General features: G+C 36.2%; 5 protein-coding genes across 7 annotated transcripts in view; 2 read left to right on the forward strand and 3 right to left on the reverse strand.

Annotated features, from left to right (window-relative positions):
• The window catches only part of LOC134816303 (katanin-interacting protein-like), a 57,507-nt gene extending 51,212 nt beyond the window's left edge, over nucleotides 1-6,295 (reverse strand). For both annotated transcript variants that reach the window (XM_063825086.1, XM_063825084.1), the window contains exon 1: nucleotides 6,243-6,295. The gene's annotated coding sequence lies outside the window, so the exon portion shown is untranslated. The remainder of the gene's footprint in view (nucleotides 1-6,242) is intronic.
• LOC134816330 (transmembrane protein 11-B, mitochondrial-like) overlaps nucleotides 1-7,939 on the forward strand; it is a 36,113-nt gene extending 28,174 nt beyond the window's left edge. Inside the window, exons 1-6 of one of the 2 annotated variants that reach the window (XM_063825130.1) lie at nucleotides 877-886; nucleotides 3,028-3,152; nucleotides 3,488-3,630; nucleotides 6,485-6,562; nucleotides 6,961-7,070; nucleotides 7,334-7,939. In XM_063825130.1, coding sequence (XP_063681200.1) covers nucleotides 3,085-3,152; nucleotides 3,488-3,630; nucleotides 6,485-6,562; nucleotides 6,961-7,070; nucleotides 7,334-7,507 — 573 coding nt within the window. In that variant the 5' untranslated portion in view covers nucleotides 877-886; nucleotides 3,028-3,084 and the 3' untranslated portion in view covers nucleotides 7,508-7,939. Of the gene's footprint in view, nucleotides 1-876; nucleotides 887-3,027; nucleotides 3,153-3,487; nucleotides 3,631-6,484; nucleotides 6,563-6,960; nucleotides 7,071-7,333 lie in introns of those variants that run through there. The other variant, XM_063825129.1, reaches the window with a different exon arrangement.
• A 198-nt stretch (nucleotides 7,940-8,137) lies between these two features.
• LOC134817163 (COP9 signalosome complex subunit 6-like) lies at nucleotides 8,138-10,899 on the forward strand. Its single transcript, XM_063826293.1, has 7 exons — nucleotides 8,138-8,334; nucleotides 8,498-8,629; nucleotides 8,824-9,053; nucleotides 9,289-9,382; nucleotides 9,568-9,672; nucleotides 9,916-10,022; nucleotides 10,432-10,899. Exons 1-7 carry the CDS (start codon nucleotides 8,142-8,144, stop codon nucleotides 10,600-10,602), a joined length of 1,032 nt encoding a protein of 343 aa, XP_063682363.1. The 5' UTR covers nucleotides 8,138-8,141; the 3' UTR covers nucleotides 10,603-10,899.
• Nucleotides 10,900-11,447: 548 nt separating this feature from the next.
• On the reverse strand, nucleotides 11,448-15,577 carry LOC134817162 (ubiquitin carboxyl-terminal hydrolase 5-like). Its single transcript, XM_063826292.1, is given in 12 exon segments — nucleotides 11,448-11,936; nucleotides 11,939-12,642; nucleotides 12,785-12,895; nucleotides 13,025-13,130; nucleotides 13,342-13,407; nucleotides 13,515-13,675; nucleotides 13,928-14,033; nucleotides 14,168-14,362; nucleotides 14,557-14,648; nucleotides 14,784-14,907; nucleotides 15,086-15,228; nucleotides 15,420-15,577. Coding segments are annotated over 8 exon segments (1,788 nt in total). The 5' UTR covers nucleotides 14,303-14,362; nucleotides 14,557-14,648; nucleotides 14,784-14,907; nucleotides 15,086-15,228; nucleotides 15,420-15,577; the 3' UTR covers nucleotides 11,448-11,537.
• Nucleotides 15,578-15,735: 158 nt separating this feature from the next.
• LOC134817164 (5-formyltetrahydrofolate cyclo-ligase-like) lies at nucleotides 15,736-17,103 on the reverse strand. The gene is made up of 4 exons (XM_063826294.1): nucleotides 16,939-17,103; nucleotides 16,550-16,718; nucleotides 16,249-16,340; nucleotides 15,736-16,082 (listed from the first exon to the last, which is right to left on the reverse strand). Exons 1-4 carry the CDS (start codon nucleotides 17,093-17,095, stop codon nucleotides 15,913-15,915), a joined length of 588 nt encoding a protein of 195 aa, XP_063682364.1. The 5' UTR covers nucleotides 17,096-17,103; the 3' UTR covers nucleotides 15,736-15,912.
• Between the last annotated feature and the right edge of the window lie 5,665 nt (nucleotides 17,104-22,768).

The following is a 22,768-nucleotide window of genomic DNA, read 5'->3' on the forward strand; positions in this document are numbered from 1 at the left end:
CCTAAAATTGAACAAATTAGGTGATTTTAGAGGATACGCCGGTAAAATCTCTAAAAAAGTGTGCATCTAGAGCAAAACATGCAGTTTTGCTAATACTTTAGTTAAGTTTTCGAAATTGTCCCACATTCAAACGACGATTTGGCGCCCCCCAAGACGGTGCCCCCCTGCACAGCGGGGTCAGCGCAGCGGGGCCCTTCGTTACGCCACTGGGTCAGTGTATCTTCTATATTCATCAATATTTTGGCCCAAACTGCAACTTTCTGGTATTTTGTGGCAAAGATAAAATATAATAAATGAACCGATCATCAGAAAACTACTTATATTAGAGTATATAACTAACATGTCCAAACGCAAGCCACTAACATTGGCTGCCCTGAGAGGGACACCTAAGTTACCAAAAGTGAGTTACTAGTAACTTCATATTATGTACAAACAATTTGTTTCACTATTTCTGAGGATAGTTGCATCCCATAGAAATTTATGTGTCCTACTGGCACTGCAACTTCTTATTTGTACATTATAAACTATAACCTTTCTGAGAAGTTATTAATAAATGGTAAATCAATTTCAGATAGATCATCACATTGATTCCAAGGAGGATAACGATGAAGATTTCGATGATTTTGACACTGCCATTCTTGAGTTATCAGAAATTGAGGAAAACGTTAAATTCATCTTGACGTCTTTGCGTTTGAACTCTGGAATTGCTCCCATTGTAACCAAGGCAATGCTGTACAGTCAGCTGGGTTGCAAAACTCAAGTAGATAAAGATCTTACTGGGCTCAGAAAAAGCAACAAGATAATGCGATTTCCATTTCGATCATCATCTGTAGACTATGTAATGCTTTTCAGTGATTATATAACAGTCCTCAAACAACATTTATTGACTCATAACATTGCATCTACCAAAGTTATAGAGGCTCTTAAGAAACATTGTGATGTCATTTACTTTTCTAAAGTGGATTTAAAAGGTAAATTCTGTTTATCAGACGATGCAATAAAGAGTTTGACTCAGGATAAACTTTTGTTGCTAAATTCCAATTCCACTTATGAATTTTCAGTCCCATGTGCAGGCAACTATATTGAGCGTTTGAGTCAAGGAAGATTAAGAATTGTAAAGGTTTTACAAAATCGACCATCTAACGAAATTCTAGAGCAAGAATTGATTGATATGAAGCTTAAGCAATGTTCACTAGGAATTAAATTCTTACTGTATGACATGATTGGCAATGGTCAGGTAAAATCTGTAAAATGTGGTATGGGAAATCTTATAAGACTGGGTAAAAAATGAAGGTTTCACTGAAAATTGTACATACCTTTTTTTGCTAACGTTTTCAAATGGTGCTATAATTTGTGCATTCATTTGTTTACTCAAGCTACTTTGCAGAGTTGTCTTAGAACCATTATTCTTGGTTTGTTGTTGATCAGGGTGAAAATACATTTTTTGGGTTGTGTACTTTTATTCAAATTGCATGGGTAAATGGGTCTTTACTTGAATTATATTGTATAAATTTATTGATGTATTAGATTGTGCTGTACAGTGTACAATACATATTTGTATTTAATCGTTGTTGCTAGCTTTTATTCTTATATATTAGTAAATCGATCATAATATTCATTTGGCTATTTCGAATATTGATTTAAGAGGTCAAACTTTTAACAAAACTTCTCAGATGGAAGGATTTGATGGTCTCTGTTTGATAGAAAATGAAGCAGATAGTGGAGATGAGAATGAGAAGAAGAGACCAGAAGAAAGTTATATTCCCTTGAAAAGAGAGCCCTTTGGTTTTCTTGACGATCCCCCTCCAGACTTGTCCCCTCAGATAACGAGTAATTTCTCCACTTCTAAAGTTATGTATTATTACGGTCGGGAAGAATACCAAACAGCAATAAACTTGTCCCTTCACTTCTTATCGGACCCAATGAATGCCAAGTTTAATAAACCTCTTATGTGTCAATTCCATGATGTTTTGTGCAGAAGTTACCTGGAACTTGGTTTGCCTCACAAAGCTAAGGTACACTGCCAGTTTCTAGTAGAAACATGCGGTCACGGTGATTCTGATGTCTGGATGTCTTTGTCTGTCATTGAATTTTTATCAGGGAATGTAGAAACAGGTTTTAAGAATTTAGAGAGGTCTGTGGCCATGCGTAATTCTCATCCGAACATTTGGTTGCTTTATGCTACTGTACTTGCACATTTTCATCAGCACCATTCTGCTCTCATCTCTGGGATTTCACATAAACTTCGTGCTTGTGATGCCCACAAACGTTTTCATAAGAAATGGAAGAACGTTTTCGAAATGGAAGTCAATCACAATGAACAGTTTAAAGATCACATCTACTTTTTCATCATTTGTTGTTTGCACAACGCAGTCCGGTTGTCACGAGCTACATACGAACAGCACAATAGCAAAGCTTACACCCTGTTCTCCACTGCTTGGTCTAAAGAGGCTGGTGAGATTTTAAAGGAGATTATAGACTCTGCTCCAGAAGGATTCGACTCTCATTTGGAGAAAAACTACAATGCCATTCACTTTCAGAACTGGGATGATGTTTCTTGGGATGAGGTTGATTTTGTGAACTCTTTTCTCAAAAATAGTTTGCCAACCATAGATTCATGATAATAATGTTCATATAATATACATGTAACTATAGTTTTATAGGATTTTAGATCTGTGCATTTATTTCTCGAAGGTTTTGTTTTAACTGTTATTTTGCTTTAGTTTTTCTTTTAGGATTTAATTTATTACTTGGATGTACAATTTCGACCTTTACAGGCTTGCATTTCCTTCACAGTTTTCTACATTATAAGTGTTGGTGAATTCATTATTTCAGATCACACATAAATTCCTTAAGTGTAGGCTACACTGTGTAGCCACGAAATAGAGAATCAGAAGTTAGAACTCCAAATCATCTTATCATGAGACTTAAGAGATTTGTATTGAATCATTCCTGATTTTACCCTCAATATTGAGGCACAATTTAACATCATAAACACAATAATAAAGCAAACATTACCGTTACAATAGCACAGGTACAAGCTACAGCATGTATTGAAGAAGGAGTGTTGGAATAGCTGAACTGATGGCTGCTGTAAATGAAAGTGACAGGATCAAATCACCTAGTGATAATGACGTTGTGCCTGTTGAGTCGTGAGTTTTCTTTTTGTATTTTTTACTGTTCATGTTTATCTGATTTTTGATCGAATTGAACTTTATCAGGTTACATTAGAAAGATAGCAAACTTTAATTTGTTACGATGGGAACTAGCTTAAAACTGAAAATATAATTTAAGTGGTATCCCAACCCACTGCCCAGATCATTCATCATACACTCACTTAGTAAGTAAGTATAAACCTTCAGTTGAGCTGTGAACTTGCTTTGGTAGCCCTTCATTTTCGAATCTACCAGACCAATTACCTAATCAATTATGTAGAATTACCACATACATAATTAGTTATTTATCCTAACGACAGTTTTTAAACCAGGTACCTGTGCGAGGAGGATCACGACTGTGTAATAATACACGAAGTATTTGACGGTCAGGCACCGCTAGAGAAGGGAGAGCGGGAGCTGGACAAGGCTATGGTGGCAAAACACAGCACCATCGTTATAGAGCCTCATCAGCTAGGTTTGTGTGCTTGTTTTACAGGCCAAAGTGGTTGATATTTTAGTTGTATATATATATAGTACTAATTATATACACAAAATGAACAACAGTACGCTATTAGATATCTACTCATCTACTGTTACACATTACAAGTTTTTTTTAATGAATTGTTGTCTTCAGAATTATTAGCAGTGTGATATTTTAAGGCTTTGTGAGAAATTATCTATTTTCACGGGTTCCTGGAGTTTTTATAACTTTGCTGAGCAAAAGCATTACTCAAAAAGTATACAGTAGTGCAAAATAGTTGTGTATACATTTAAAACGCCGGAGAACATTACTTTAAAGCTTTAAGAGCTTAACACTTCATAGAGGGCCCCAGGTTGTATCCAACAGATCTTTAGTTGTTGTTTTCATTATCAGCTGTACCACATCTGTTCAATCCTCTAGCTTTAGTATGTTGTTTTAGTTTCATGTTGAAATTACTCAAATTAATGTTATCGTTAGTTAGATTTTATTAGACATTTAGACGATGAAGACATCTGTGAAGACAGCTAGTACAGTATTAGTTTTTAAAACGTGCTGGTACCATCTTGCCAGTTGTATCCAATGTATCTAACTTGTATTAGTTCCCTTTAGTTGTTTAGACAGATCATTAGTTCACCTTTTGTTCCACCTAGTAAAGTAACTAAATTAAGGTGTGGCCGTAGGCTGTGAAATTATCACAGGAACTCCTCCAAATGACGTTTGTTAAACCCTGTTTTAGGTATAGTTTACAGCGTCATGCAAGCTGTGTTGATTCGTTACGTCATCAATAAATAAAAACCTAACTCCCTCACGAAGATTAATAAACTAAGGAACTAACTTCTTCACCTACTATTTCCGTTCTATAATTGTTTCCTTAGTCTCCTTGTCTCCTTAGTCGTCTGTTTCATAATCTTGACTCGGTGCGAGCTGCCTTAGTCCAGGTGCAAGGTGCATTACTATCATCGCAGAGAAAATCTTTAGCCCTATCTGCCAAATCATGCTGTACGGGGTCGTTTGTACCCACCCGACCTTCATAATTATCAACTTTTCGTTAGCATGTCTAGACTTCATACTACAAAAATATCGAACTTATTTTTTCTTGAAATTTACAATACAGCAATTTCACAATTAATCGGCAGATCGCAGAGCTAATTTTGTTGCTTCAAACTCAAAGAACCGTATCAACTGGTCTTTAAGTATTTTAAATGTAAGGCTTTTCTTACGTGTTGCATAACTTTTGTCTTTTTACCGCATTGATGGAAGTTGGAACACTTCTAATCTAATCGACCCATTGCACCTGGGCACCATGCTATGCGAAATCTCTAAATATTAGAGCACAAAGTCTGTCCGTTTTGGTCGAGTAGCGGCTCGATATAGTTTGATTTTACCGTTTGTTGGGCGGTTTCTCATATTGAAGCTTGAACACCTGTTTTTTGTAAGAGTGTCATTAAATAGACAAATATTAAGTTTGGGGCGTATCAACTGATCATTTATATCGTACTCCCACGAACTTTGACGCATTTTGAAAGATTGTGTCAATATAATTGGTGTATATATAACACCCACTCTATCCATCTCTCGTTCAGTTGGTCAGGAATCAGGATGAAGGTGCTTTTACTTGTTGTTCTAATCTGTGCCTCCTCTGTCTTTGCACGACTGGAGATTGAGGAATGGATACCTATCACCGAATCACAGGATGTCACAGAAGCAAAGCCTGGATGGCATAATGACTGTGTAGATGACTTGGAAACCATTTTCAAAGACAAGGATATCATCGAGGATGATGATTTAGCTATGAAAGGAGAGGGAGAAGCTAAGAACGTGTTAAATGATAAGGGTTGTCCGCAACAGAGAGTGATTGACACCGCTGTCGTGTTCTGCAAGTACTCCTGGAAAAGCAAGAAGAGGGGCTGCAAAACAGCATTAGGAGACTTCAAAACTTTCCTCGAAAAGGATGACTATGATGAACAGATTCTGGGTTGTGGTTTTGCGTCTGATAACGGCAAAGGATTCGCTTTTGTCTGCCTGAAAGAGAGGGAGCCACAAAAGCTAAGGAGGCTTCAAAACACTGTGACAAGCGTTTGTCAAAACGGAATCAATGAACTTTACAAAAAAGATAACGTTTACAAAGATGCAGATCTGGAGGACAAAGCACTGTATACCAGCCAAACAGCTCTCGACAAAGGTAACTGCAAAGAATCACCAGCAAACAGCCGGTGTAAAGTTATCAGAAACCTGGTGTCTGTAGACAGGGCTTCTGTATGTGTCGCCCTCACTGACGGAATTAACCCAAGAGTGGCAAAACGAGTCGGTTGTAAGTTCGTTCAAGAAGGTAATGGAGCCTTGACATGTGTAATCAGGCCAAAGTAACAAGATCAGCATCCAAAGTTAGAAAATATAGGGAAAGTGGACGAAATATATAAAAGATTCAAGTTAAATTTCTTAAGGGATGATATAGCTTTAATAGGCACACATACAATTATTTTTTTATAAAATTTGGCACCCCGGAAATTAATAAATTAATCACGATTTTGTTGTTGATTTTATCATATTGTTGTTTTCTTTGAATGTTTTTTTTTCAGTTCAATTGCTGTCTCTGTTGAAGTCACATTAAGAATTAGAAAATATTAACCCAGAAAAGTCGATTGAAAGTATTAAAAACATAATGAAAATATGATACACATATAGTATACATATACAAACAACAAAAAACGGCTAATATGATATAAGCTTTAATTTGCACGTCAGCATGAACATTAAAAATTAAACGTACTCTCATAAAAATAATTAGAAACGACTAAAATACTTTAAAATACTGTAAACAATTTGGTACTACGGGTTCTATTCGCAGGTGAAGAATGTATGAGGTACATCAGAGTTGGGAACGCCCTTCACAAGGTCTGCGTCTTATCCGGAGTCACCGCTCTAGGTATGGCTATACATTGTATTGTATATACATTGTTTACAGTATCCAGGCTCCATTAGCTGATTTTTTAATAATATAATACCTTTTTTTAAATTTTAGTACATATAATATATTGCTAACTTATATTACATGCTTTAGAATCTGCTTTGTAAATTACACGAGGAACTTGTAGCCAGGAACTAGTAGCTAATAAGACTTAATTTATAAAGGACTGATTGTAAAGGACTTATTGAATAAGTCCTTCACGATCAGTTAAAAGCAGTTTGCTAACTCAGATATATAATATGATTATTTAAATGATACCCAATAACACTGATCACATGAGCAAGTTCTAGTGTTCAATGTTAACCAGCTCACTGAACTGTAAAGGAGAACATAACTGAATATTCCTCTTTTCCCAGGTGTTTCCGGTTTCAAATGGTCGTGGTCGATACCGTTCAGTGCCCTAACTGTGGGGTGCGCTGCAGTGTACCAATTCAGTTGGCAGCACGATCCAGCTTGTAAATATCAGGTTAGTTCAATAGTTTTGTAAAGCTAGACTTGAAAGAGAAAAGTCCGTTAAGATACGGGAGAAACAGGTAGCTAATAGCCAGTGGAGTTTTAATCTGAACTTTTTATGTAAAATCTGGAATGGAGTATTGTTTATGAGTCGCATGGTTGCAACTTTGCAATGTATTCTTTTTAGATCAAAGTAAAATCTGTTTCAAATCGCGATCAGTTATATGGATACACTTTTAATTCAGCACTTTTTATGACGACTGTCTCCCACCCCAGGTAGACACTGCTGGTCACTATCTTCACAGGATCCCGCTGGATCAGCTCACTGCCTCTGCGCCGATTATCCTCCTGCGACGCGACGACCGCGTCAGGAAGAAACTCCACAATACTATTGCGGGTGCTTGCGGCATCCTTCTGGTTTACCAGCTTTTTTCATACGCTACTAGTTGAGTGCTGCATGTTGTAGCAGTGGTTGTTGGAAGTTATAAGTTGAATGTTTTAAGTACCTATGTCTAGATTCCTGGGCTTATTGCTTTCTTGTATTTTTGAATTTTGTTATTTTCCAGTTTTCCGGATTAAGATAAATCTCAGAAAATGTTTTTCAACCATGGATGATATAACTGAACATGAATATTTGAGCTAAGTAGATGTTAGCGCGCTGCAGGAATTATGACAAATGCCTGATTATTTAACATAATCGGTCTGAACGAGGAGATATATTACATTTTGTATTCATAAGTTTATATCATGGCTCTAGTTAATTTTTAAGCTTACCTAGCGGTACCTATTATATGATGTTATTTTTTATTGTTAAACTGGAAATGTAAACAATTCATTCATTGCCACCCAATTAGGTTCATCTAGGAATCTTGGCTTATTTAACTTGAGCCAAAATTGTGTTAAATGATTTAAAAAAAATTGGAACTAATTTGGTAAATTAGACACATATGAGTTACGCCTAAAAAGACGGCAAATATTTACACTTGATTTCGTAACTTCTAGCCGAAAAGAGCTCTCCAAATTCACTGTACTTAATACAAGAGTCTCCCGATAGTTGAACTAAACACTTTTGTTAGCCGTAACAATGAACGACAGTGAGCCAAGTGGTAGTGGCGTGTCACGTGACAGCGGTGTACCAATGGACACATTTGATGATAGCGTGGTTTGTAAGAACTCAGTCTCGTCCGGTAATGTGGTGTTCTTACACCCTCTGGTGGCTATGAACATTGCTGATCATGCGACCAGATACAAGATCAACAACAAGGACCATCAGTACGGTTAGTCTAGATAACCGGGTGTCACAATATTCAATAAGAATACCGTCAATTTGTAACACTCCTTATTAAATGCGATGCACAATAATCATTTTTATACGTCACGAAACGCCAGTTTTTCTGTTTCGTTCACTACAAACTTAATCTTGAATCCCTTAATCCACAGCACTGGGAGTATTGCTAGGAAAACAGACAGGTCGAGATATTGAGATAATATCTTCATTTGACGTGTGTTACGATGTGGTAGATAACTCCTGGATACTCAACAGGGACTACCTTGACAGCAGGCTTGAACAAGGTTTGTTCTTTTGTTTTGTTCTTCCGTACTTCACCTTATTATAGCAAAATCGGTCGTTGAAGTTTAGTCACCTTCGTTGGAGGTAACTAAACTGTCAATTTAATTATTCATTATACAGTAATGAAAAGATATAACTTACAAGATTCATGATAACCTACCATAACAGTTGATCGCTTCTGACATACTCTTTTCAGTGTCTCAGATCCCCGCTGGCGGGGCAAGTTGGGCGGAGTCCACCAGCTCCGTTAGTGATGTAGTGGGATGGTACGCGCTGGGTAGCTCCCCTGCCACACGACACATCGGTATGCACACACAGATGTGCCAGGTTAATGAGAGCGTTGTGTTGCTCATGTTCGATCATACCAACGAGAAGGAGCTTTCCATGAAAACGTACGAGTCACTCGTCGACCTTTCCAACAACCAGGTTTAGATTATTTTCTTGAGTCATTACACGAGAAATACGGTCACTCACTTTTTGATCGTCAGCTTAATTTATATCCACAAATAATTGACACGCTCGTCAGACGTAATTTATGATAGGGAATTTCGTGTGTTCTTTTCAAGAGCTCTACTTTATACAGGTTAATATTTTGCATAAACCACGTGACTTTTCTATCTCATTACCCGGAAACTAATCAAACCGATCCTTCTCCTTCCAGAGTAGAACAGTGTTCGTTGAGAGCCAATACACAGTTAAGACTACTGAGAGTGAACGTATTGGTATAGACCATGCAGCTGGGGCTAATGTATCTGGTAAGTTTCTGTGCTATCATATCACGCTAAGCTTCTTCATTTATAAGACAAAATTGTTATACAGATCTGAATAAATACTGATGCATAAAATTAATAGGGAATGTTTTTTTTTTTCTAAAGTAAGTAATGCGCAGGATTATTATCCAAACTAAATGATAAACATTTGAATTATTTCTTGATCACAGGATTCAGCGCAGTGTCCGACGTTGTCAGTTCAAATCAAAGTGCTATAACCATGTTGAACGGACGAGCACAAGTTATATGTGACTACATTAGAGAAGTTAAAGAAGGCAAGAATCTTTATATCTTAATATATCGGACATATTGATAATATATTACAATAAAATCATGATATACTGCGGAGTTTGGGGAAAGGAAATGGCCGCGGTAAATCTGGGGGTTTTACTGTATTATTGATCGGGGTGATTCTTGTTTTACTAGGGGTGATTTTATCATAATTTGATATTTCATTCCAATTAATGGGATACTTTTCGTCCTCGATATGTTATAGTTTCTAATAAGTCTGATTTCAGGTAAAAGGAAATCAAACCCAGCTATAATGCGGGCTATATCGAGTTTGGTATCTTCGTTACCCTTAGCTCAACAACATACTGATAACTTTGATGCTCAATGCAGTCAGGTAATTTGATAAATTCTTTCTCAATATTTTCCTACAAAAGCCGATTTCGTTTCAGAAGGGAAAAAATTATAAAAATATACATCCAATCAGATTAAGTGATCCAATTAGCAGATCTCAATATAATACATGTATGTACTTTCTAATTGAAGATCTATCTTATTCGGTCCTACAAATATTGTGCATATTTGTAAGGCTCGATGACATCCTTGTATGCGAACAGTCTACAATTTCGCGCGTCTTTAGATTATCGTTTATATAATTGCTGGGCGGGAACGTACTCACGTGGACGGGTCTATGAACGACTGGTCCGAACGGACGTGACCTTCCTCATTCCTGACTGATGAACCTGCTATCTCGTTGCTACAATCACTGTAATCTTGTTGCCACTCACGCATATTTCCCGTTACAGGAAGTAGTAGAAGCTATGATGATCGCCTCGCTTGCTACACTAACAAGAGGAATTATGACACACGACGAGATTGCTGCCAAATCTAACGTTATCTACTCTCACAACGTGACGAATAAAAAGATACGGAGTTTAGATGTTTTCTCAGCTTTCTCCAGAAATTTGCCGATATGAAGATCCTAGGATGACATTATATATGAACTACATGGGATGTCAGAATGAAATGTGGGTATGGTTTCATAAGAGTTGTCTTGTGGAGAGTTAAATGAGAATAGAACACGAACACCGCATTGTCTTCGGTAATGAATCGTGAAATGAGCAAGTGTTGGACTTGGGACTGTTGGGTCTTTTTAGTATTTAATTTTCTTGCATTATATTTGGAAAATGGGCCAAGGGTAGAAAAAATAAATCTCAGGTTATTATATCTGTATATTTGCTGGTATGTATGTTTTGATGATGAACTATTGACACAATTAATATTGGTGTTTAATGTATTCCCGAAATCCTCCTAAGAAATCACATTAGTGTTGTCAAATTCAACTAGCCTCTTAGGTTTGTATTTTCAAGTTTTGTGATACAAGTACAGTAGAACCCCGATTTACCGCAAAGCCCGATAGACCATTTACCGTGGCTTACAGTCAGTATGTGAACAATCCAAACCAAGAGTCACCGCAGCCGTTTTCTTAATACCCAAAACTCCGCGGTATATCAGAGTTAAAGATGCAATATAATAATCTCCGGGCTGGGACCATTTCATTTGAAAACACTAAGCTATTATAGTGCCTTAATGATTGTTGACAAGAAAAGTAAATACATAGCTGAATAGGGTTTACAATTAAATACGCAGGTCACATCCCAAATATACGCCGTACAACAGCCATTACAAATTCTTCTCAATTCCACAATGAATTTCAAATATAAATAACATAAACATCGTTAAGAAACTTGCATCGTGTGTACATAAAGTAGATATTCTTCTTCGATTTTGAGGAGTACCCCAAAAATATATGTATTAAATGATCCATTGAAATGAGAACTAAATTATTTTTCAGTCCACAATTATAGAACAAAATCCTTGTCACCACCTTCTAGAAAATTAAAAGCGACCTTTACATCCTCTCATAAAGATACATATAAGCCATATCTTTAGGGGGCGTGACTGACAGAGCAACCTTTTCGTCGTTATACAGAACCCACCGTCCCTCCTTATCCCGGATGTGACAGACGTAGTGCCCGCACGCCGTGCTGCTACCCATGTGGGATATAAAGGCTTTTAACCTGTAGCGCCCAGGTCCATCTGGCAGGGAGGAGGAGGCGGAGGGAGAACTTGCGGGCTCTTCCTGGTCGAGCTCGTCGGCGTGGGAAAATATCCAATCTGCTGCCCGCTCAAGGTTGTTGTCACACTTTTTTAGCGCTTTAGTTCCCTGTTGGACTGTGAAGCCCATGGCACATAACATTTGTACGTCATCTTGATTGACAGTAACTTCAGATGTTGCAGTTTTGTGGGCTGCTCTATTACAAGCGGGTCATTTAAGTCTGGGTCATCCATATGACTGAAAATCCATTCCATAGCTTGTTCAGTCCCACCGTTTTTAGTATGATAGGCTGCCTTACGACAGGCCTCGAAACCGAATCCCATATTCATCAAGTTCTCTACGATAGCAGGATCCGGTTCAAGAGGAGCTTCAGTTGGACCGGCCGGTAATTCAACCTCGCCAGGCTTCAGGCCATTACTTCGTAAGTGTTCTAGATCTAACACATCTGGTACATCCAGCAAAACATCCAACTTTTTAGGCTGCCAGTTGGCAGTAAGGGTAAATCTTCGGGCTTGGAGCATAAGGTAGTTAGGGAATGTTTTAAGACCAGTCGTTTTACTGGCAGTCCCTTTCTGTGCGGTCTCGGGACTCAGGAAATCTTGTATCACTTCAGGAGATGAAAATGTTGTAAAACAGTCTCCCAGACTGAGGTTATATTTAACATAGTCTTCAGGTTTGATCTTCTCGCCAGCTGCTTCCAGCTCCGACTTTTTAGCTTCCCAAGCTTTAGCAGCTGTAAAATTTGATGCCTTTTCCAGTGGTATGGGCAGGGACAGACAGTAATCTTTTCTAGATTTGTAGAGAACCTTCTGAGAGGCATTGCACTGAATTCTGTCTTCCACTTCGAAACACAGGTCGTCAGAGCAAGCCAAATTGGGAGTCTTACGTTCTTCTTTCTCTGGAGAAATGAAGGTGAACGGTGTGAATCAATATTTTACCCATTCAATATTAACATATATAATACATGGTGCAAACATTTAAAAGTGTTAATAAGTTTAAAACAGTGTAGACGACTGCAAAATAAATCCAAGAAATTAAACCTAAAACAGTGATAAGATGAAGAAAGAACTCGTGAGCATCTTGCTGTCTCGTTGAAGAGAACTCTGGGTGTCCTTGACCGATTATCGATTTCAATAACGCAGGTCTTACGCCTGTGGTAATGACATTTATCCAAACTTGCAGTATATCGTGGTCCGTGGAGACTGGGTCTAACATAAAATACGCAACTTAATTACGCTGCAATTTCTCAATTATTGCATGGCACGAAAATTTAAACATACCGTTTTCTTGCCCGGGTTTCAAATCCTCGGGACCGACAGAATACTTCCCAGGATTTTGAGTGTAATGAATGAGGTTCTTTAGCTGTGTCCCAAAGTCAGTTGGAACCTGAATGTTTGTTATTGATTGAATCAACTAACTCAATGATAAATTCGGTCGTGGAACAAATGCTGAATGTGCTTTCATTATTAGTCAGACTATGCGCGCTACTGGAACAGTAATAATTGCCACAATCTTATTATTATCAAAATATGATAGCAATCAATACCTTTAGTCTTGACGAGATAATTAAAATCGTTCAATTATCATTAAATCTAACCTGGGAGCTTGAAGTGCCGTTTGCTAAGTATTTATTCGAAATCTTTCCAACACAGTTTACTAAAACCTGCAAAAAGTAAGCCCATGTGTTATAAGACGAACTTGCACGAAAATGTAAATTTTCAGCGTAAATTTAATTTTGATTGTGATCATTAGTTAAACTAAGACACGAACCTGAAGCACGCTGTTCATGTAACAAGTGTTACCCATGTTGACATAACCCAAATAGCCGGAACCAAATACCGGTTTCAGAGCCACACCCGACTCAAGAATGTTGTCACACTCAAACTTAAAGTTCATGTTTGCAGCAATTTCTAGCTCGTTCATGGTCTTATCTGAAAAGTTCAGGACATCCATAATCAAACTATCTTTGTTTAGACAAAAGTTTAAACAAAATTGTAATATAACTGCTGGTTCCTTATTACCTCTTCAAGGCCTCCTCCGTATTGACTTGTATACAGGGGTTGTCTAAAGAATGATCAAAGATGGCTTGGTATGTATCAATATAACCAAGGCTACTTTTATTCATAGAAGTTGTAAAAAAGTTCAACGTTTGACAACTTTTTTCTATTTGTAACAGTGCTTACCAGTCTGTTGACACTGCATCATGTCAATACCAAAGTGTCGCAAGTGCTTGGCTAGTTGGGTATCAATTACCATATCATCTTCATCATATGAGTACACATCACCACCCTGAAGATTTAACAGTTACCCTCCAAAACACCGTGCACTGGTTATTAGGACAGAGATAGTGCGTAAGATGATAACATTACCATTAAAACTTCCGTAATTTAATTACAATGTAGCGTAAATTAATTACACTTAACCTGGGGAGTAATGGTTCCCAGTTTCACAGCTAGCGGGTATTTAGTCTGATCGTAGTAATCAATAGCATGATTATTACCACCCGTACCGTCGAAGTATTTCCTGCCACAAAAGATGGTACCGCAAGTTAGGTTCATCCACAAGTTGTCTGTTTTATCACAGCCGACTACGGAACACTTCCATGGTCCAGGGGCTACCTAGGGGGTGTGATTGGTTTTCTTCAGGAAAATATCAGGTCTAATCTCCTAGAGCTTTTTGGAACTGACTGTGCTTGTGTGCTAGATACATTATGCAATCAATCAACGATTACTATCAATAATTCATTCCAAGCTGAGTTAAGGAGCTAACTGCCACCGAATATAAAAGGTAGTTAAATATGATTAATGATTACCTGAACACCATTGCTGAGTTGGGTTAAAGTATCGGAATGTTTGGAATTTGCTCTGACATCTCCCTCCCACTGGTTATTCTGATCCTGCTGACCTAAAAAAGGAAACTTTAATGATTGAAGAAAGTGCAGCCAGATGGAGCATGATAATCGAAACTGCCGATAATGTTGGCTATTTCAAGGTATTTATCACTATGCTGTTCATAACTACTGTTAGTTTAATGTCTTACCTGCAGAGGAGAAAGCTATGACGTTGTTAGCAGTTTGACTAACTATGTCTGGTATAGAGGGACCCCCAAAGTCTAGATCCTGTCCTGCTCCATCTCCTCCACGAACGTGAATACTGTATATATCCTGGTATTGGTTAAATGATTTAAGTAGAGTTAACTATCCTCCCACAATTCGATAAGAAATATAATGTATTAAATTCGGAATTTCAAGCCATTGAAGAGAGGTTATATATCCGTTTAATACTAATAACTTAAAGTTACTGCACAGTGATGGTGTGTTTGATCTCCAACTGGGCACTGACCTGGTACTCAAAGTTATCTTTATCCTCAAATCCACCCTCCACGCCAATAGCCAGTCTTGTTATCTTAGCTGGAGGATCTTCAGAGTCGTCTGTAGCAGGCCTGCGCTCTTTACTTCTTTCGCGTGCTTCAAATATACACCCGGCTGTGGAAAATTTATTAGTATCATCTAATACACTGACCATGCGTCATTTGAATTAAATAAATTGTGCAGCACAAATTTGATTTTATAAAATTGAAATTGGAAGTCAAGCAAACACATTGACTCCAAGTTAGCAAATTGATTTGCAATTATACGCAACCCAGAAGTAAGTTGTTTGGATCAGCCAATAATACCTTGTTGACATGTTGAGAACAGTGGCCCCAATACTTCTCAAAGTCAATGTAGAGAGGACCGTGGAGAGGTGTATCAAAACAGTAGACACACTGATCCTTGTAGATCTTAGTGGAGTGGCTCAGAGGACTGATACTACTAAGCAAACTCTCCATGTCCTTATTTGGAGTCAGGGTTAGTGAAGTTCGGATTACAAATACAAAGCTATAACAGGAGTAAATGTAAATTGGAATTGTTTGGTTTACTTACACCGAGGGGATGGACTGACGCCGAGTGTAATATATTTTGTTCAGTTTACTAGAGTGAAAAGCGTACATTGGTCAAAACACCATAATCTTAAAAAGCAAAGGTATTTAGTATAGTGGAATTTAAAAAATTGCAAATCATATCATACAAATTGTCTCAAAACCGAATAAAAATGTCTGAAAAAATATAGAAATCTTTTAAAAAGTATCTGAAAAGCTGAAATAGCCAAATCACAGTTTATCTGTTTCTTTAAACAAATATCACTTGGTCCAGTGTCCTATCCGAGTCAGTGGTTGGAACATTATCCAACATCTGTACACTGTACGCCAGAGCAATAGTGTACGGCTGCTTACCCCACCTACTCTCGTACTTTGTGAGGTAGTTGTCATAGTAACCTTTACCTCTTCCTATTCGTAGTCCTGAGATTTAACCAGAAATAGTTTAGGTTGAATTGTTGAATTGTACAGAGGACAATGTGAAGTTGATCAAGTATGCCTAATGCATTGCAGTGTTTCATCTTTGGTTGCATCAACCTGCTAAGACATACAATTAAAGATGATTGCTTTTAAACAAACAATATCCTACCTTCCTTAGTGAAGCCAAGACCAGGACAGAGGATGAGATCTAGTCCAGTTGTACTAATAGCATGTTCTCTCACTTTATAATCAGTCGGCTGCCTGAAATTAACTAATTTTAGGAAAAAAATATATTCAGATAATATTTATGGCATATCAATGAAATATTTGAGTAAGGAGTGAATAATCTCAGTTACCATTTACCACTATGAAGAACAGTCTACACAGTCTACACAGTCTACACTGTCAGCACAGTCAGCACAGTCTACACAGTCTACACTGCCTACACAGTCAGCACAAATCCCACTCACCTCACCCCATAAGTATCCAGAGGAAGAGACGTATAGTCCTCTAAATCTTTGATTTTAACCATAACCATCTCCTCTTTGTTAAAGTAGGGGACAAACAGACTCTTTTTTGTTTCCAGAATGCTCGTTATTATCGCACGTGTACACACTTCCTCTGACATAGAGACATATACTGAAATATGGTCCAAGATCATGATACCGATCACGTTAATTAATTAACCTGGATTGGGACAAAAGTAGTTGAGACGTATTATAGACTATACTATAAATCTACAGTGATCAAATTTCTAGTAAATTAATAGACATAAAACTGTTAAGAAAAAGTGCATCTTGGTAACCAGGTAACGGATCATTTCTGATACAAATTAATGGGCATTCAATCCAGCACTTACCACAAATATTCTGACAACTGCTGTATTTCTCACTCGCAAGAACTTTTCCGGCGACGATACTGCTTTCCTTTGCTTTGTCAGCTTCTGTCATTTGTCTGAGCCGGTCTTTCAGCTGTTTTCTCAGTAACTTTTTGGCAGCAAATATCGCACATGACATTCCCCCTACTTATTAAATAAGTGTTTAGTTTACAAATACAATTCATAAATCTATTTAATAGACACGTCTTGTTGTATTGGTGGTTATAAGAATCTTACATGAGTTTATCTTGTAGTGAAACCCGTGAGAACATTTAATGAACACATAATCAAGTTTTGTTAAACATAAATTTGATTCTAAATAAGAAATATTAAATACGCTATTGCAATCTGATGAAATATAGCATAAAAAAATTTCCTTGTTAAAAATAATTGGGCGAAAACCAGTAAAAAGCTGGTAAAAAGTAGGTGATAGATTGTCAAAAATTCTCGTTGTATGTATGTAAGCTTAAGCACTGTAATAAAGCACCTAATAAGATCCTTTACTCCATCTTCATAGTTAATTGCCTGGTATTTAGTTGATTTTATGTAATTCAATCAATCATTCATCTCATTAATATATCATTTCTCATTTACATAATATTGTAGCTTTCAACCGTTTTGTCTACGATGAGTAGAATGCTTCCCTCTGTTAGACTTTCTGCCCCTCTGGGAGTTCGATTGCACTTTTTTAATCTCTGATGTTGCTGTACGATACAAAGCAGAGATGTTCTTTTCCAGAATATTGTTTTCTTCCTTCAATAATTTATTCTCTTCTCTGAGTTTTGCTATTTCAGTGAATGCATTTTCCAGCTCATCCGTGAGTTCTTGGACCTGATTAAATTAAATATATAATAAAAATATATATTATATTACATAATATGATTATGGCCTCATTGATGAAATATGAATTACAATTTAAAGTAATATTTGAAAAATAAACAAAATTAAAAAGGAAATAATATTTTGGAATTAACCAAACCTTATAGTCGGCAGCTGACTGATCTTCAATAAAATCATCTTGAGGAACTTCTATCTCACTCTCTAGAGCTTGATCTGCGTTTGGTAAACAGTCTAGTTCACTGTACAATATCTCGTCTAGATCATCGCACATGGCTGAAAAATGAACATCAGTTAAACTTATTAAACATTAAATCGCTTGTTGCTCGGTGTCTGCTTCCAAAATCCAAACTAATCAGATGAAAATCATAGAAAATTTTAAGCTTAGTCTATGCTAGTCGTAGTTTTCAAGCTTGTTTCTTGAAACTAACCCAATTAAGGATTTGCATGTTGCTTGTGTGGGGCTTGTGCCAGTAAATCAATGAAGATATTATATCGTTTAAAAAAGATTTTTATAAAAATTTTAAATCAAAACAGAATATAGTCACTTACTAAAAATATATAACGAGACAACATCTTTGAAATTAAAAAATTAAAAATTACACTTTTTTATGTAAAATTAAAAAAAAAAAAATCGCATATTCTGACAACACGTTACGGTCTTTTTTAAATAAAAAGAATTTATTAAAATTATACTTCAAACACATTAAGATATTAACAGACACTACATAAAAAATTTAATTAAATTTTGACATGAAACTATAAATTTTAAAAATCACTGTGTATTTCCCTTATTAATATGATCGAAAATAAATAGTCCTGCTACCATGATCATACTCTATTTAATTCGCCCTCAGGAATCTTACAGAATTATAAAGATTTTTGTTAAATTGAGTCTTGTATTATTGGTAATTTGAATCGAAGTATTTATAAGACGAGACAACACTTTTCAGATTAAAAAATTGAACTAATATAAAAAATATAAATATTGCACATTCTGATTAAACTGTTCAGTATTTTATCAATAAAAATCAAATTACAGTTATGCATCAAACATATTAAAAACGCTGCAAATTTTAATATAAAATATAAAAATACTACAATATAAAAATAAAAATATAGACATTATTATGAGCGCATCATACTCAGTACCAGCAATCAGCAGTCTTTGTACAGAGTATTGTCAACTTGTATACTATTTCTGTAAAAGATGTCACATGCCATCATCAATCATCAATGTTCTCAAAATTATCACAACTTTTTTTCCTTTTTTCTTTTTCTTTTTTCTAAGGACCAATACATTTAACCATGCTAGATTAATTAGGAGGTGAGGAATCTATTCTCTTAACAATAATATGACCTCACAAAACTATAAAGCTATAAGTATAAAACTTTGGTTACTCTAGTCTAGGCTAGTATCATAGTACACATTGATAAAATACTTTAAATTATGGTTTGTCACTTTATCGCTGTTCACATTCAGGAAATCTTCACATGCTCGAGGTAAACCACTAAACATTACTCTGCTCATTTCAGAGCTGACAGCTTCGTGAGATAGGTCTTTGATGAAAGAGGTCAGTTCTCTCAAGAATTCCAAGCTGTTATCTTGAGAATGGTCGAGGTAGGAGATCAAAGTTTTGATTATAAGAGTTGGCATTCCCGAAAGCGTTTTTTGAGGCAGTGTGTTTACCCCAAATACGGAAGGGTTCGATTTGGCAATTTCAGAGCAGATGAGTTCCGGGAATTTTTCAGTCATTTTCCATGTTGCTCTAAGAACATCAATGTGTGTGCAAAGGCCAGTATTAGATATTTCAACATTTTCCTCAGTTTCCGATGAGTGATATAAAAATAGCATCTTTCTATCTAAAATTCGGAAACTTTCCCAGGTAATCACTATGCTAGGAGACACATCTTTGACGAAGAAGACAGGATCAATGTCGTCCAATGCATAAGCAGCAGCTTTTCTCATAATATCTGAGATTTGTGAACAAATAGGACGTCCTTCATCATTAGAATGGTCAATATAATTCTTTTGCTTTTTAGCTAGGTCTGGTAAAAAGTCTAGCAACTTTTCCATAAGTACCCTTCTATCCATCAGTTGGCTCAGACCAATTAGTATATTTAAAAGCTGAGATGTGAAAAATGGTAACTCTTTAATTATAGTTAAAGCTCTTCCAATCCCACAAACAAAATCGCACTCTTCTAACACATGCAATTGTGATTCTATTTGACCCAAGTCATCGTTTTTGACCAATACTAGCTTTTTCACGATAACAGACAATATTCCTATTATCATGCCAAACTTTGTTTCTGAAATAAAGTCTATGCACAGTTCTGTTTGTGAGATCAAGTCTATGCACAGTTCTGTTTGTGAGATCAAGTCCATGCACAGTGGTATACCAGGCATCATTTCATCAATATTTTGTAAGGTGACACGGTGTTCCGAGCTCTCTTCTGTACAAAAGTACTGACATATCACTCTCCAAGCAAGTAACTTAATGTCTTCGCCAACATTGTGATTGTGCAATACCTTGACATTCTGAACCAACAAAGCAATGTGACCTGGAGCTCTGAGCTCATTTAAGGCCAAGTTGTCTTTGTCAAACGCTATACTATTACCAAAAAGCATTGCTATTAGGCGAGTTCCTTTTGCAAGAAAATCAACCGAATGCTTCTGAAAATCTAATAGAGCAGGCAAGCATTGGTTTATTGAACGAAAATCTTTGTAAACAATAGAACATTTAAGAATATCATACATTATAATCAGTGTATCGAGTAAGCAGTTCAACTTTTCATGACGCATTTCTGTAGAGTTCAATTCCACAACCAAGTACACAATCAGTCTTTTAAACAGTTTTTCCTTCACATAAAACTCGCAATCTTTTCTATCACCACCTTGCAGATAAATAGAAATATTTTTCACTACATTTTCGAATGCCCAGTTATCTTTTGAAACTTGAGAGAGATTTTTTACTGCAACTTCAGTCAAAATCCGGAATTCAGTGTTAAGCCCATACATCTGTTCTTTGGTCTCAGTGTAGGATACAAGAAGAAGAATTATATGAAAAGTCTGTATCATATCATTCAGGTACCGTTTCACAAAAGTAATGTCATTACTCATCTGACCGAATAACATGAATAACTTATTAATTGTTCCGTCTTTTATATGGGACCTCACCATGGGCATACAGTTCGTCGAATGCCTTTCTTGTATCAAATAGTATTGGAATATGTAAAAACTTGTCTTATAGACGCGTTCGTAATCGCTATCCATGTTCTCTGCGGTTTTAAGAAGCAGTGGAAGCTCAGCAAAATGTCTCCTTCCCATTTTGTGCTCCGTTCGAAAAACCTTGTATTCTTGAAATCTGTATTTATGAATTGAGTCAATAAATTAACTGCCCTATGTATATCATGTATATCAACAATCATAGGAAGGAGGTGCAGGATAGTTTTGATTGCACCATTTTCCATCATACAACCAGTAAACATAGGATTAGGATCATGTTCAGTCTTAACATTATCAATGTATCCATTCCACCCAATGTAAAACAGGTTGTTCAATATCACAGATGTAACAGACTTGAGACTCTGTACGACGTAACTGTTTCAGTAGTTTACAAAGCGTGGCAATCGTTGTTTGGTCACCGTTCAGCACCGTGATAAACTCTGAAATAGATGAAAAGGTAAACGCTCACCAAATCTAATTAGAAATAAAGTGAGGGTAGTGTAACTGCTAGCTATGAATTATCACAAGAAAATCCGATTTTGCTAGTAATAATCTTAACCGGTCATCTATTATAGATATAATTTGGAGCTTAGGCAATAAATGCCCATTACTTCATTTCAAATTCAGACTTACCATCATGAGTGCCGGCTGTGTGTAAATCACAATATTTACTAATTTCACAGAGTCCTTCAACTTTGATGCTGATGTCGTTAGAGTGATTGAGCTGATGAATAGCTTTGTGAATACCTTCCATATTGTGTACATTATTTCCTGAAACAAGAGATTCCATCTTAAAAAGTCATACACTCTGTAAACATAAAGCTAATCTGTAAATTTCGAGCTCTTCTTTAAAAATACTTATAATATTTAGTCTAGTAGTTTTGGTTAGGGTTATGATCAGATTTATGGTGTGGGTTTAGTTTAGATTCAAGTTTAAAGCTTAATATAAAGCACCCAAATTAGTCACAACAAAATTATGCCGCAATGATATAATTAAGAGATTGACAATGGACATGGTTGTTGTAAAATCGTGTTTAGATTTTAAAATGTCATATAAATCATGAGTCGTTAAAATTTAAAAGGATCATACAAAAATTAGGTAAATTGTAATGGAATATTTGAATCGAAATATGACAAGACAAAACTTTTTAGATTAGAAAAGTGCATATAATAATTTATTGTAAAACTGAAAAAAATAATAAATATTGCACCCTCTAATTAAACGGTTCAGTCTTTTATCAATAAAAAGAAAAATAGAGTTATGCCATAAACATGTTAAACACGCTGGATTACAAATTGCTTATTGATCAAAATTTTAATATCGTCGCCTACAAATTAAAAAGGCCTTAGTCGAAAAAGCGCATTATATTGAGATGATCGATTAAAACATATTTTTTTCCAAATCCAGAGTCTGGACCTAGCTGAGGTGCTTAGCAGCAAAATGAATTCCCATATAAATTTTGGTCCTTTTAAAAAAATAGCTTAGCCTGCCCTTTTAAATATTCTCTCGGATTTAATTTTTTAATCTAAGAGCATTATATAATGAAGATTAAAAAGTCATATACGTCGACTTAGGTCATTTTCATCAAAAAATTTCCATATTTTGGGACAATGTAGGTATGGTACCCCAGATTACGTATCCGTGTTGCAATTTAAAAGAGCCTAAGTCGACTTAGGCCCTTTTGATTTGTAGGTGACAATGTTTTAAAAAGTTAAAAAATATCACTACTTTTTTCCTTTTCTCTTTTT

This window comes from Bolinopsis microptera, chromosome 6 (assembly GCF_026151205.1).
Source record: "Bolinopsis microptera isolate Bmic1 chromosome 6, MBARI_Bmic_1.0, whole genome shotgun sequence".
Taxonomy (NCBI): Eukaryota; Metazoa; Ctenophora; class Tentaculata; order Lobata; family Bolinopsidae; genus Bolinopsis; species Bolinopsis microptera.

Excerpts from the sequence above, each read along its gene's own strand:
- LOC134817163 (XM_063826293.1), top strand. The coding sequence starts at position 8,142 with ATGAACGACAGTGAGCCAAGTGGTAGTGGCGTGTCACGTGACAGCGGT. Across the intron at positions 8,335-8,497 it reads CAACAAGGACCATCAGTACG|CACTGGGAGTATTGCTAGGA; the intron begins GTTAGTCTAGAT and ends CTTAATCCACAG. Across the intron at positions 9,383-9,567 it reads AGCTGGGGCTAATGTATCTG|GATTCAGCGCAGTGTCCGAC; the intron begins GTAAGTTTCTGT and ends TCTTGATCACAG.
- LOC134817164 (XM_063826294.1), bottom strand. The coding sequence starts at position 17,095 with ATGTCATGTGCGATATTTGCTGCCAAAAAGTTACTGAGAAAACAGCTG. Across the intron at positions 16,719-16,938 it reads CAGTTGTCAGAATATTTGTG|TATATGTCTCTATGTCAGAG; the intron begins GTAAGTGCTGGA and ends ACCATATTTCAG. Across the intron at positions 16,341-16,549 it reads CTGGATACTTATGGGGTGAG|GCAGCCGACTGATTATAAAG; the intron begins GTGAGTGGGATT and ends AGTTAATTTCAG.